The sequence below is a fragment of the Narcine bancroftii genome, chromosome 4, assembly GCF_036971445.1.
Source record: "Narcine bancroftii isolate sNarBan1 chromosome 4, sNarBan1.hap1, whole genome shotgun sequence".
Classification (NCBI taxonomy): domain Eukaryota; kingdom Metazoa; phylum Chordata; class Chondrichthyes; order Torpediniformes; family Narcinidae; genus Narcine; species Narcine bancroftii.
This window is the reverse complement of record NC_091472.1, coordinates 105,418,267-105,431,066: the sequence shown is the minus strand read 5'-3', so window position 1 is coordinate 105,431,066 and position 12,800 is coordinate 105,418,267. Positions and strand designations below refer to the sequence as shown.

Below are 12,800 nucleotides of genomic sequence, written 5' to 3'. Positions count from 1 at the left end.
CTTATCTATCCTTAATGTTTACAATAATCTCTTTTTCTGCCTTGGCATGTTGCGATAATTGAATGTCTAGTTTTGAAGTTGGTGTGCCTTACGTACCCGTGTAGTTGCAGCAAGATGGCATACTTCTGTATATGACAATAATCCTTCATCTCATCATGTTAACGACCTTGGAAAACTGCTGAACCCCTAATTGGGCACTAAATCAGGGAGACAGGAGCAAAAACAGGGAAGAAAGCAGAGGGAGGAAAATCCAAGGGAATTCCATTCAGAGAATTTTGACAAAGCATATTTCTTCCCATGTTCCTTCCCTCTTCCCAACCAACTCTCATTGATGCAAAACATTAACCGTTTCTGTATCTGCAGATGCTGACTGACATGCTGAGTAACCTCAAGGATTTAATGTCTTTTGTATAAGCCTCTCAATCACCAGTGCATGAAAACCTGCCAATCATTGTGGTTGAAAGAAAGAACAGTCATCATGTCCAGAACGATACTGATCATCCGGTGAATTGAACAGAGCATTAGCAGAAGGAATGCAATCCCGATAAGGATGGGGTGAGGTATAATAAGGACAGGACATTCATTATGAACAGTAAGCCCCAAGGAGTGTTTTGAGGGTCTTGGTTATGTCCATGAATCCTTAAAAGTGACAGCACAGGCAGACAAGGGGAAGATGGTGCACAGGATGTTGGCCTTCATAACAAGGGCAGGGAGTACATGAGCACGGAAATTGTGGGACAACTATAAAACCTTGGGGTCAGCAACAGCTGGAATACTGCAATGTGTTAAAGAAAAGACACAAAAGTACTGCAGAGAGCACAGAGGAGAGTCACCTGAATGTTGCTGGAGATGGAAAGGTTTAGTTAAAAAAAAGAGATTGGATAGTTTGGGATATTCTCAGAACATGGACAAAAATGTGAATCACCAAGGCATAGAAGGCTCCACAGCAAAAGTTCAATAGTTACCATGGTGGGCTGAAAGGCCTGTTTCTGTGCTGCATGACTCCAAGATTAAGTAAGTCTGCAGGTTGGAGGCTCTGTACATAACATAAAAACATAAAAAGTAGGAGACTACATCATTCAATATGATCACAGTTTCTTTCCTTTTTTCCAAGTTCCTTGATCCCTAAGTTCTAAGGAAAAAATGTCTAACTCCTTCATGAAGATATTGAATGATTTGCCTTCATTGGGTTTCTGTGCTCAGCAATTGCACGGCTTTTGGCTACATTCCTTATCCATACTCATAGCTTCTAAAGGCAGTGCAGTCCAATTACATCCATCTTTCTCAAACATTCACCGTATTGTCATCCAGATGACATCACATAAAGATACCACCAGGTTGACAAAGAATCAGAGGCTTACTGTTGCATTTACATAAAAGTTCTGCAAGGCCAAGAGTCCCAGGTAATATAACCAGAAAGGTTATGACTCCAAGAGTTCAGAGTGAAGTTCTCTCTGTGAGGGCTGACACAAGAAGGAAAGAAGTGATAGAGTGCTGCTACCTCAATGCTCTGATGACCCAGGTTCAATCCTGACCTTGGATGCTGTCTGTGTGGAGTTCGCACATTCACCCTTTGATCATGTTCACGTTGCTTCCACCCATCCCACCCCCTTCCTCCCGATGTTCTAGTTTCCTCTCCCATCCCAAAGACTTGCAGGATTCTATGTTAATCAGCCATTGTAAAATTATCCTTTGTGTTGGTGAGTAGTATTGAAAGAAATGTGTTAGACTACAAGACATAGGAGTGAAATTAGGTAATTTGGCCCTTCTTGTTGTACCTCCATTCCATTATCCTGATTTTTTTCTCATTTTCAACCCACTCTCCTGCCTTCTCCCTGAAACCCTTGATTTCCTTCCTAATCAAGAACCTATCCACCTCTGTCTTAAAAATACCCAATGACTTGGCCTCCACAGCCATCATGGCAATGAATTCTACAGATTCACCACCCTCTGGGTAAAGAAATTCCTCCTCATTTCTGTTCTAAAAGAACATTTTTGTATTCTGAGGCTGTGCCCTCTTGTCCCAGACTTCCCAAGCAGTGGAAACTTCCTCTCCACATTCTATCCAGTCTTTTCAGTATTCAATGGATTTCAACGAGAACAGCCCTCATCCTTCTCAACTCTGGAGTGTAAATTCCAGAGCCATCAAATTCTCCTCACGTGAAAACTCTAATTCCAGCGATCATTCCACTGAATGCCCTCTGAACATTTCCAATGTCAACACATTGATAAGGAGCCCAAAATTCTTCACAATACTCTGAGTACGGTCTGAGTAATCCCTTATAAAGCCTCAGCATTACATCATTGCTTTTATATTCTAGTCCTCTCAAAATGATTGCCAGCATTGCATTGGTGTTCCTTACCATCCACTATACATGCAAGTTAACCTTCAGGGAATTTTGCATGAGGACTTTTATGTGTTACAAGGAAAATTAGTGAGGGGATGGGAATGTTCTGTGCATAGACTCATGCGCAGAATGGTCTATGCCAATGAAGTTGAGAATCATATGAGGCTACCTCACTTTGCAGCTCTCCCTCCCATGTTCACAGAGGGTCTGATCAAAAATCCAAGCCGAGCCCCCTGGAAAACATCATAAGTAATTATCTTCCCTTTTATAATGGGAACCATCTGGGTCAAAGGAATCTAGAGCTCACAATTTTTCACCACATTTTGCAATCACTAAAGGGCAACTACAAGTCACAAATTGCGACACGGGACTGATGCCCAATGGGAGGTGACCTCCTACCAACTGGTACAATTTCTTTGTCAAGCCCCACCATAGATATCAGCACCCATGTGTTCTTTTTAAATCAACACAAAGTTCTTAATCGTTCTTCTCTGATCAACATTCATGATCTGATGATAATGATGAGAGTTTATTGTCATACACCCAAGTACAATGTACAGATGTAAAGGAATTCCTGCTTGCTGAAACCACACAGGTACATAAGATACACCAACTACAATATTGGTGGAGTATAGTGTGTTTGGATAGAGTTGAGAAATTGCAAAGGCAAAACAACGGTAATGGGAGTCATATATAGACCTCCGAACAGTGGTTCAGATGTGGGAATCAGTATAAATAAAGAATTAAGAATGACATATCAGAGTGGTAGTGATACATTAGTTATGGGTGACTTCAACTTGCAAGTGGACTGGGAAAATCAAGTAGGTGTGGGAAAACTAGAGAGTGAGTTTATAGAATGTCTCCGAGATACATTCTTGGAGCAGCTTGTGATTGAACCTACCAGGGGGAAGTCCATTCTGGATTTGATACTGCGCATTGACGTGAAGTTAATAAGGGACCTTGACTTAGGGGGCGCCATTAGGTAATAGTGACCATTGTATGATTACTTTTAATCTGCAAATGGAAAGGGAAAAGAAAAGGAAGTCAGAAACATTAGTGCTAAATAAGGGTGACTATACAATTATGAGGGAAGAGCTAGCCAAAATAAAATGGAAGGACATTCTAGCTGGGAGGACAACTGGGCAAAAATGGCAGTTATTTCTAGACATTTTTCACAGGATTCAGAATAGATTCATTCCAAAGAGGAGAAAAGGCTCTAAAAAGAGCAAATGGCAGCTGTGGTTGACAAAGGAAATCAAGTGCAGTATCAGGTCCAAAAGAAATAAGTATAAAATGGCAAAGCAGAGTGGAAGGTTAGAGGATTAGGAAGCCTTTAAAAACAACAGAGAGAAACTAAGAAAGTCATTCGGGAGGGGAAAATGGAGTACGAGAGTAAATTGGCAAGTAACATAAAATGGGATAGCAAAAGCTTCTTCAGTTATGTAAAAAGGAAGAAATTGGTTAGGACCAAAATTGGGCCTTTAAAAACAGAGAAAGATGAAATTATCAATAGGAACATGGAGATAGCTGAGGAATTTAACAAACACTTTGCATCTGTTTTCACCAAGGAGGATATAGGTTATGGTCAGATAAGAGGTAGGGGTCAAGCAGTATCTAGGGGCTTGGTGAAATTATCTAAGGAAATATAGAATCTGATGGATATCCATGAGCAAACTGTTAGAACTGAGGCCTGATAAGTCCCTTGGGCCTGATGGGCTGCATCCCAGGGTGCTTAGAGAAGTTGCTCTGGAAATTGTGGAAACATTGGTCGACATTTTCCAAAGTTCTTTAGATTCGGGGAAGTGCCTACAGACTGGAGAGTGGCTGATGTAGTACCACATTTTAAGAAGGGAGGGAGAGAGAATAAGGGAAATTATAGACCGGTCAGCCTGACATCGGTGGTGGGGAAGATATTGGAATCCATCATTAAAGGAGAAATAGCAGAATACTTAGGAAGGAAGAATAGTATCGGTGCATGGGTTCCTTAAAGGAAAATCTTGCTTGAATTTTTCGAGGACGTAGCAAGGAGGGTGGACTCAGGAGAGCCAGTGGATGTGGTGTACTTGGACTTCCAGAAAGCCTTTGATAAGGTCCCACACAGAAGGCTAGTTAGCAAAATCAAGGAGCATGGTATCGGGGCTAGGGTGCTGTCACGGATAGGTAGTTGGTTGAGAAATAGGAAACAAAGGGTTGGGATAAATGGGTCATTTCTGGATGGCAGAATGTGACGAGTGGGGTCCCACAGGAATCGGTGTTGGGTCCTCAGTTGTTTATCATTTATGTAAATGGTTTGGATGAGGGGATTAATAATTCACAGATTACACTAAACTGGGTGGTAGTGTGAAGTGTAAGGAGGATGTCAGGAAATTGTAGAGGAACTTGGACAGGTTAGGGGAAAGGGCGGAGAAATGGCAGATGAAGTTTAATGTGAGAAAATGCAAGGTTGTCCATTTTGGAGACAGAAACAAGAGAGTTGAGTATTATTTAAACAGTGTTAAGCTAGGGAGTGGTGTAATGCAAAGGGATCTGGGTGTACTTGTTTACCAGTCATTGAAAGTTAGCATGCAGGTTCAGCAAGCGGCGAAGAAGGCAAACAGTATGTTGGCTTTCATAAAGAGGAGATTTGGGTATAGGAGTAGAGAAGCCCTCCTACAGTACAGGGCCCTGGTGAGACCTCACTCGGAGTATTGCATCCAATTCTGGTCCCCATATCTAAGAAAGGACATACTTGCTATAGAGGGAGTGCAGCACAGATTTACAAGGTTAGTTCCCAGGATGGCAGGATTGACATATGCAGATTGGTTAAAAAGACTGGAATTATATGCAATGGAGTTTAGAAAGATGAGGGGAGACATGATTGAGGTATTTAGGATTATCAAAGGGCTTTTCAGGGTGAAATCAGAGCACATGTTCCCAATGATGGGAGAGACTAGGACTAGAGAGCATAGATTAAGAATACAGAGAAGGCCATTTAACACAGAAATGAGGATAATTTTTTTTACCCAGAGAGTTGTGGATCTGTGGAATGCATTGCCACAGAGGGTGGTGCGGGTGGATTCGCTGGATAGATTTAAGGGAGAGTTGGATAAAGCTCTTGTGGGCAGGGAGTTAAGGGTTATGGGAATAAGGCTGGGATTAGTTATTGAAAGAGAAAGATCAGCCATGATCCGATAAATGGCGGTGCTGGCTCAACGAGCCAATTGGCCTACTCCGGCGCCTGTTGTCTAATATTTGTTAAATTGCAACACTGTGCCAAAATAGAAAAAGACATCATAAAATATCAAAGGATAGATAAATAACTTTGGAATTTACAGTTGCAGTTAGTACCAGTAAAAAAGTTACATTTCAATATTGCAGACAGACCTTTTGGTGGTCCCATAGTTTATGATTAGGGTGTATGTGGTATGCGGAATTTCAAAAGTCTGATAGCTGTTGGAAAAGAAACTGTTCTTGAACCTGGAGGTGTTGGACTTCAGGATTCTGTGTCTTTTGCCTAAAGGTAGCAGTGAGACGATGCTGTCATCTGTAGAAATGTGGCGCATTTTGTGTAAGAGAAGGTCATTTGGAAATGGGATGTAATTTGAATGTGCTGAGAGGCTGCTTCATCAACTAGACAGGATCAAAAAATTCAGAGGCTGAAGTTGCACTTGTCAGGGTTACACCAGGTACCCAGTTTAATGATGTTTGCATAAGCAATTCTCCCTCTAAAAACTGATATAATGCAATATAGAGGGACTCCTTCAGAAATGTCTCTATTTTTTGTCCATTTTTTTTCGCTAACTCAACAACCATTCTTATTTATAGATGTTACTTTGACACCAATTAAAGCACATTGGGGATAGGCAGAATGAATAATATGAGCAGTATTTGTCTCGAACATCTCTCAAGGTGATTCTGTTGCAGTTCATGTCCCATTAGTGTCAAGTATCAGTGCTAGGTATAAACTGGACACTAAAATAACATTACTCTGTGTGTCTTGAAGATCTCCAATGGGTTTGGAACATTTCTATTCAAAGTTCTCATGATTAAGTTATTCTGATATCACGTCATCTCAGAGCTAGGGTGCTGATTTTGATAGCTGTATTATTACTGGATTGACAGGTTATGAACTCAAGAAGTTCTAAAGAGTCCTCTTTAAGAATATTTATAGCTCAAGCAATATGGTCAGTTACTTCGCTGCTCTTTATGAGACTGCAATGCACTATGGGTTGTGTTTTTCAAGAAGGTCATGATGCTTAGAAAGAGCCTCTACTCTCAAAACATGTCCTTTAAATGAAAATATTTTCCTATTTTCTTGTCACATGGAAGGAGGCCATCATCCTATCTAATCTATTTTGCCTCTTTCTTCAGCAGGCTCACTTATTTCTCTGAAATTATGCTCTCTCATGTATCCATCCACTCACTCATTCCTGAATCTTCTCCCATCCATACACTGCAGGAAGAAGGAGTTGGTTAAATGGCCAGCAAACACTTGGAATGTATATTACTGCTTCACTAAGAGGATCAGTCTAGATTACAAGCATAATGGGGTTAATTTCTTCCCAAAACAGTGGTATCCCAAGCATGCTGTCCACATTCTTAGCTGTAGTCCAAGCTGGCTCATCCCAACTTACTTTCATCCCTCTGGGACTTCACCTGCACAATGAGTGGTCACCTGTGGAAAGGGGTAAACCTTCTGCCAAAATTGGCCGATGTAAATAAGTATTCATCCAGCTTTTCAATCTGCAAAAGGGCATCTATACAAAACTACTGCCAAAATTCTGAAATCTGCCTTCCAAATCAGTGCTGACCCCTGTCCAACTTTCCCACCCAGACCTCAATATGCTGGCTATCTTCCCTCTTAGTCTTGATGAAGGGTTCCGGCCTGAAATGTTGACCATTCTTTTTCTTCCACTGATGCTGTTCGACCCCTTCAATTCCACCAGCAGATGATTTGTTGCTTCAGATTCTGGCCTCTGCAGTCTCCTATGTGTCTCCAGTTCCAAATCAGTCCTCATTTTTCTTGGGCTGGTTTGAATCCCTTGACCAGAGCACTAAGTGGTTTAAGTTGGCCTTAAAAGGGAACAACAGGCGACTGCCAATTTCACTCCTGGCTCGATTTTCTTGGCCAATTCATTTTTAGTCTGACTGTCCAAGGTCAGCCGTAAGTCGGAAAAATTGTTTTCTGTGTCATTATTCAGTCAAAAAGCACAAGTAGCATTTAAGGACACAATACTTATTTTGCTCTACTGGCCAACTAAATGTGAATATTGAGTTTTTTTCTCCTCCTTTTATAGTTATAATCTTTTCAATGGCATATAATTCTTAAATTGTGTCGCTGTGCCTTAATGTAGCTAGGGAAGCTGCAGCAAACAGGACTTTCACTGCATCTGGTAATATACATACATTGGTAATGTATGTAGATTACAATCAACTTTATTTCATTCAGTCAGTGTAGGTCTGCATTGCAAGATTCAAGGTAATGTTCAAGTGGCTTGTACATCCACCGAGACAAAGTTCAAGAGGAGAGTAATGCAATACACAAAAGTGCTGGAGAAACTCAGCAGGTCACGTACTATCTATAGGAAGAAAAGAATTACATTTTGGGCCCGAGCCCTTTGTCATATTGTGAGCAAAAAGCAGACAGGCACCTGAACAAAAAGATGAGGGGGTGGTGGACGGGAGGAGAGGAAGGAGGAGGTCAGACGAACAGGTCATAGAAGAGAAAAAAAGTTGAGAAGTAATAGGGAGAGAGGGAAGCCCTCTGAATGGAGAAGGAAGGGAAGGGGTTGAAGGAAGGAGACATAGGGAAAGAAAAAGACCCGGGGAGAGGATTTAACAAAAACTGGAATCGCTGATGTTACTGCCATCTGATTGGAAAATGCCCAGATGTAATATTGGGTGTTGTTCCTCCAATTTGCATGTAACCTCAGTTTGGCAGTACTTAAGACCATAGGCATGTCAATGTGGGAATGGTGTGTGGAATTAAAATGGTTGGTCCCAGTTACTGCAGTGGACAGAGCAAAGATACTCAACTAAGTGGACTCCCAGCATGTCTGCTTCTTGCTCATACATTGACAAAGGGCTCAGGCCCGAAACATTGCTTACCCTTTACTTCCTACAGATACGCGTGACCTACCGAGTTTCTCCAGCATGTTTAGGTATTGCACCGAGAAGAAATATTGTGCTCTCTCTCCAATAACAAAGTGTAAAGTACCCATTGATGATGAAACATCAATCTGAAGTATTAACCCTGCTCCTCTCTCCAAAGATGCTGCTCAAGATGCTGAGCTTTTCCAAAATTGCTTTCATTTCCATGGGAAAAAAAAATTCTCCTCCAACAAAGTTGATAATGCCAGAGGAACTGCTCTTTCCGTCTTTAATAATATTGCAGATTTAACAATGGGTCCTGGAAGATCTGGGGTTGCAGGAAACTTAATGTGTCTCTTGATGGAGCAGACTGCTCCTACCTACAATTCACTGCTGATTACAGGCAACACAATTGACCCTGCCTCTTTTCAGATCCAATCATGGACTAAGATCTGAACACTTGCAAGTGCTGCGCGTCTCCAAGGCAGAATGATCGATGTCCCAACGTCAAATGCTTAATGATATCCCAACCACTCCCACTTTTATTACAGCACTCTTCCACCCCAAGGCCAATGTGTATGCAGTGCCATTATGAACATTTCCCAATGATAGCATTTGGACGACTACTTTTGGAATAGTAGACAGCTCATCATTTGTTTGCATAATAGACAATACAAAAAGTTCTAACACTATGCATGGAGCCTTATTGGTGGCATTAGTGTTTATAATTTGTGCAAACTGAACATGCATTTAAATTCTACAAAACATCAAAACACCATAAATGCGGATTGCTGTTCCCCTTCTGAAGCATCGTGGGTTAAAAATATCATGTGGCCTTGGAAGGGTTTACTAAGTTTGTCAGACCAACAATGCATAATTTAATATAATAATTAAACGTGAAATAATTTTACACAAAGATGTTTAATCATTATATTTAAACATCTTTAACAGCCTAAAAGGTGAGAACACAATCTGCTGAAACACCTTTTGGTAACTTATTAACAGAAGCTTCAACACTTTCCTTCAATGTCCATCAGGCTTTTGAACCTTCCCTTTCAACACTCATCCCCTCAGTACTAGTCAGCATGGTTCAAAACCTCAGCTGGACCCTTCCTCATCGGAAGACCACAGTCAGTGTGAATCAGTAACAACATCTCCTTCTCATTGACATTCAACACAGGCGCACCTCAATGATGTGTACCTTGTCCACTGCTCTACTGTGTGGCCAGGCACAATTCAAATGCCATCTTCATATTCGCCGATGACACCATAGTCGTGGGCAGAATCACGGATGACTTTAAGGAAGCATAAAGGAGTGAGATAGATCAGCTGGTTGAGTGGGGTAACAACAACAACCTTGCACTCAATGTCAGCAAAACTAAAGAATTGATTGTGGACTTCAGGAAGGGGAAGCAAGAACACAAATGAGACCACATTGAAGGGCAGCAGTGGAGAGGGTAAGGAACTTCAAATTCCTAGGTGTCAACATCCCTATCCTGGGGCCATCATGTAGATGCGATCATAAAGAAGTCTCGGCAGTGGCTATATTTTGTTAGAAATTTGAGAAGATTTGGTATGTCACCAAAGACTTTTGTAAATTTCTACAGGTGTATCGTGGAAAACATTCTAACTGGTTATCACTGTCTGGTGTGGAGATGCCATTGCACAGGACAGGAAAAGGCCATGGAGGGTGCAAACTTAGCCAGCACCATCATGAGCATTAGTCTTCACTCCATTAAGGACATTTTTAAAAGGCAGCGGTCTCATCATCTAGGCCATGCCCTTTTCTCACTGCTACCATCAGGAAGGAGGTACAGGAGTCTGAAGGCGCACACTCAACATTACAAAAACAGTCAAGGGTGAAGAATCATTGATCCCGTAAATTTTCCTGTGTGATTTGCTCAGTTCTTAACAAACAACATATTGTATTTACAATCAAGATGAAAATTTGTTTCCAAAAACTTTGATCTCTATTGCTGTGAGTAGATTGCTCGTGTTTCGGGGATGATTGGTGACCAGTGCACTTTGGGTTCCTTCAAGATGACTGTCAGATGGTCATTATGGTGAGATGCTCATTCCAATCACAGGCCCACCATTTTATATTTCATGGGCACACATGGCCATAACCTTGGATACATGCCTCCTGGGATGGAAATTGACCAGGGTTTTGGGAAGGTTGGGAGCAGAGAAAGAATGGCAGTTAGAGGTTGAATTGGGAGTTTAGGATTAGGTCACTGATTAAGGTAAGATAGGGGACAGGAGCAAATAGAATATCAGAATAGTCCAGAGGGGCCAAATGGCCTTCTCCTTCTTTGATTTCTTATGTTCTTAAACTATGGGGTGAATATGCACTTTTTCACATGTAGTTTCAACTAAGAAAGAAACTTTGATGTCTCAAGACCCAAATTTATCTTGTTATTGTTAACAGAAGTTCAAAGAGAACAGAACTGTGAAATCATTACAGCATTAATTTCAACCATTCAGTTTCAAGACTGTCCAAGACGCAGCCTATTTTTTCCTGTGTTACAAATATTACACAAACCCCAGATTAAAATGATAGCCCGGCAATAATTGTGAGCAGGACCCTGATCAGAAGGACAGCAATAAAAAGCAGACTCTCCCTCAGGGAACAAAGAGAAATCCAACTTGATGAAAGCAGCAAAGGAGAAAGATCAGAGAGCAGACTCATTCCGTGGAGTATTCAACTGGAAACTTTAAATCCTCTGCTATTTGTATCTCAACCTCGCAGCATCATCTCAGAAAAACAAACATGTCTCATCTTTTGACATGCAGCCTACCCAAAATACTGGAGGCTGTTCTGATGAAGGGATCCAGCCTGAAACGATGGCTATTCTTTTTTCCCCAGCAGATTTCTTGTCACTCTAGATTCCCAACAACTGAAGTCTCCTCATTGTCAACAGTTTATTATCGACTGCACTTCCTCCAATTTTGAAGAAGTCTTCATCCTCAGAGAGTCCTGCCCTCACGGCTCCCCCTCTGTGGCTTCTGTTAAGTGCTGATGAAGAGTTCCAGCCTGAAACATCAACCATTCTTCATGCTGCTCCAGCCCCTGCATTCCTCCAGCAGATTTTTTGATAACCACAATATCATCTGTTTTTGCAGCAAATTCTGAACCTTTATATTTCCAAATGCACCAAAACATCAACTGTCTCAATTTCACCACTCCCCTGCACCCATTCCAATCTTACCGCCTTGGAACGCTTGCCCTCCACTCTCTCTGCAATAATCCCATCCTCAGCATCAAATGGCAGATGAGTATGGGCTGTGCAGTGACCTCTATCCGGCTGAAGCCAGACAACAGCCCTTAGACACCTCCGCCGACTAACCCCTCCAACAGGACTCCACCAAAACTCATCAAACCACACCATCTCTGAAGTCATTGCTTCTGGTTATCTACCTCATGTGGACTCCAAGCTCGTTGCTTCCCAATCCCGTACTGCCCAGTTCTACCTCTTCTACAAACCCACCAACTCCCACAGCTACCTCAACTACACCCTATCCCCCATAAGGATTCCATTCTCCATCACATCTGCTCCCAGAACAAGGTCTTCCATGCCAAATCATCAGAGATGTCCTCCTTCTTCAAACAACATCCATTCCCCTTTACCACCATCAACTCAGCCATCACCTGCATATCCTCCATCACCTGCATACCTGTCCTGTCCTCCTCTGCCACCTTGCGCAATAAGAACAGGATTCCCCTTGTCATCACCTACCACCCCACCAGCCTTCACATCCAACATATAACACACCATCATATCCACCAACTACTATGTGATTCCACCACCCAACACATCATCATTCCTCCTTCCGCAAGAATGTTCCCTCCGTGACTCCCTCATCCCTTCCCACTAATCACCCCCTTGGCATCTACTCTGTGATTGCAGGAGATACTCCACTTGTACCCACACCTCCCCCCTCACCACCACTCAGGACCCCAAACCATCCTTCTAAGTGAAGTAGCACTTCACCTGTGAGTCTGCATGGGTCATCTACTGCATCTGGTGCTCCCATTCTTCTCTACGTCAGAGGAATTGGACACAGATTGGGAGATCACTTCTTTGAACACTTCGGCTCTGTCCACCGCAATAGCAGGGATCTCCAGTGCCCTCCCATTTCAATTCCCAGCCCCATTCATTTGCTTTCCTGTCTGTCCATGATCTCATACTGAGTCTACCTGCAAATTGGAGGAAAAACACCTCATATTCCATCTGGGCACCATCCAACTGGATGGCATTAACATTGACCTTCAGTTTCCATTACCCCTCAAACCCCCCCCCCCCCCCCCATTTTTCTCTATATCTCCTTTCCTCTAGCTCTCTCTCTCTTCCTTTCCCTCTCCCCTGGTCAATTCTCACCTTA

At 42.2% G+C, this 12,800-nt stretch overlaps 1 protein-coding gene across 7 annotated transcripts in view; it reads right to left on the bottom strand.

Moving 5' to 3' along the window:
- dtd1 (D-aminoacyl-tRNA deacylase 1) overlaps positions 1-12,800 on the bottom strand; it is a 208,729-nt gene that overhangs the window by 130,318 nt on the left and 65,611 nt on the right. Inside the window, exon 5 of one of the 7 annotated variants that reach the window (XM_069932346.1) lies at positions 966-1,036. The exons of the other annotated variants lie outside the window; for them this stretch is intronic. Within the exon in view, the coding sequence (XP_069788447.1) occupies positions 966-1,036 (71 nt within the window). The remainder of the gene's footprint in view (positions 1-965; positions 1,037-12,800) is intronic. 7 annotated transcript variants of the gene reach the window in all.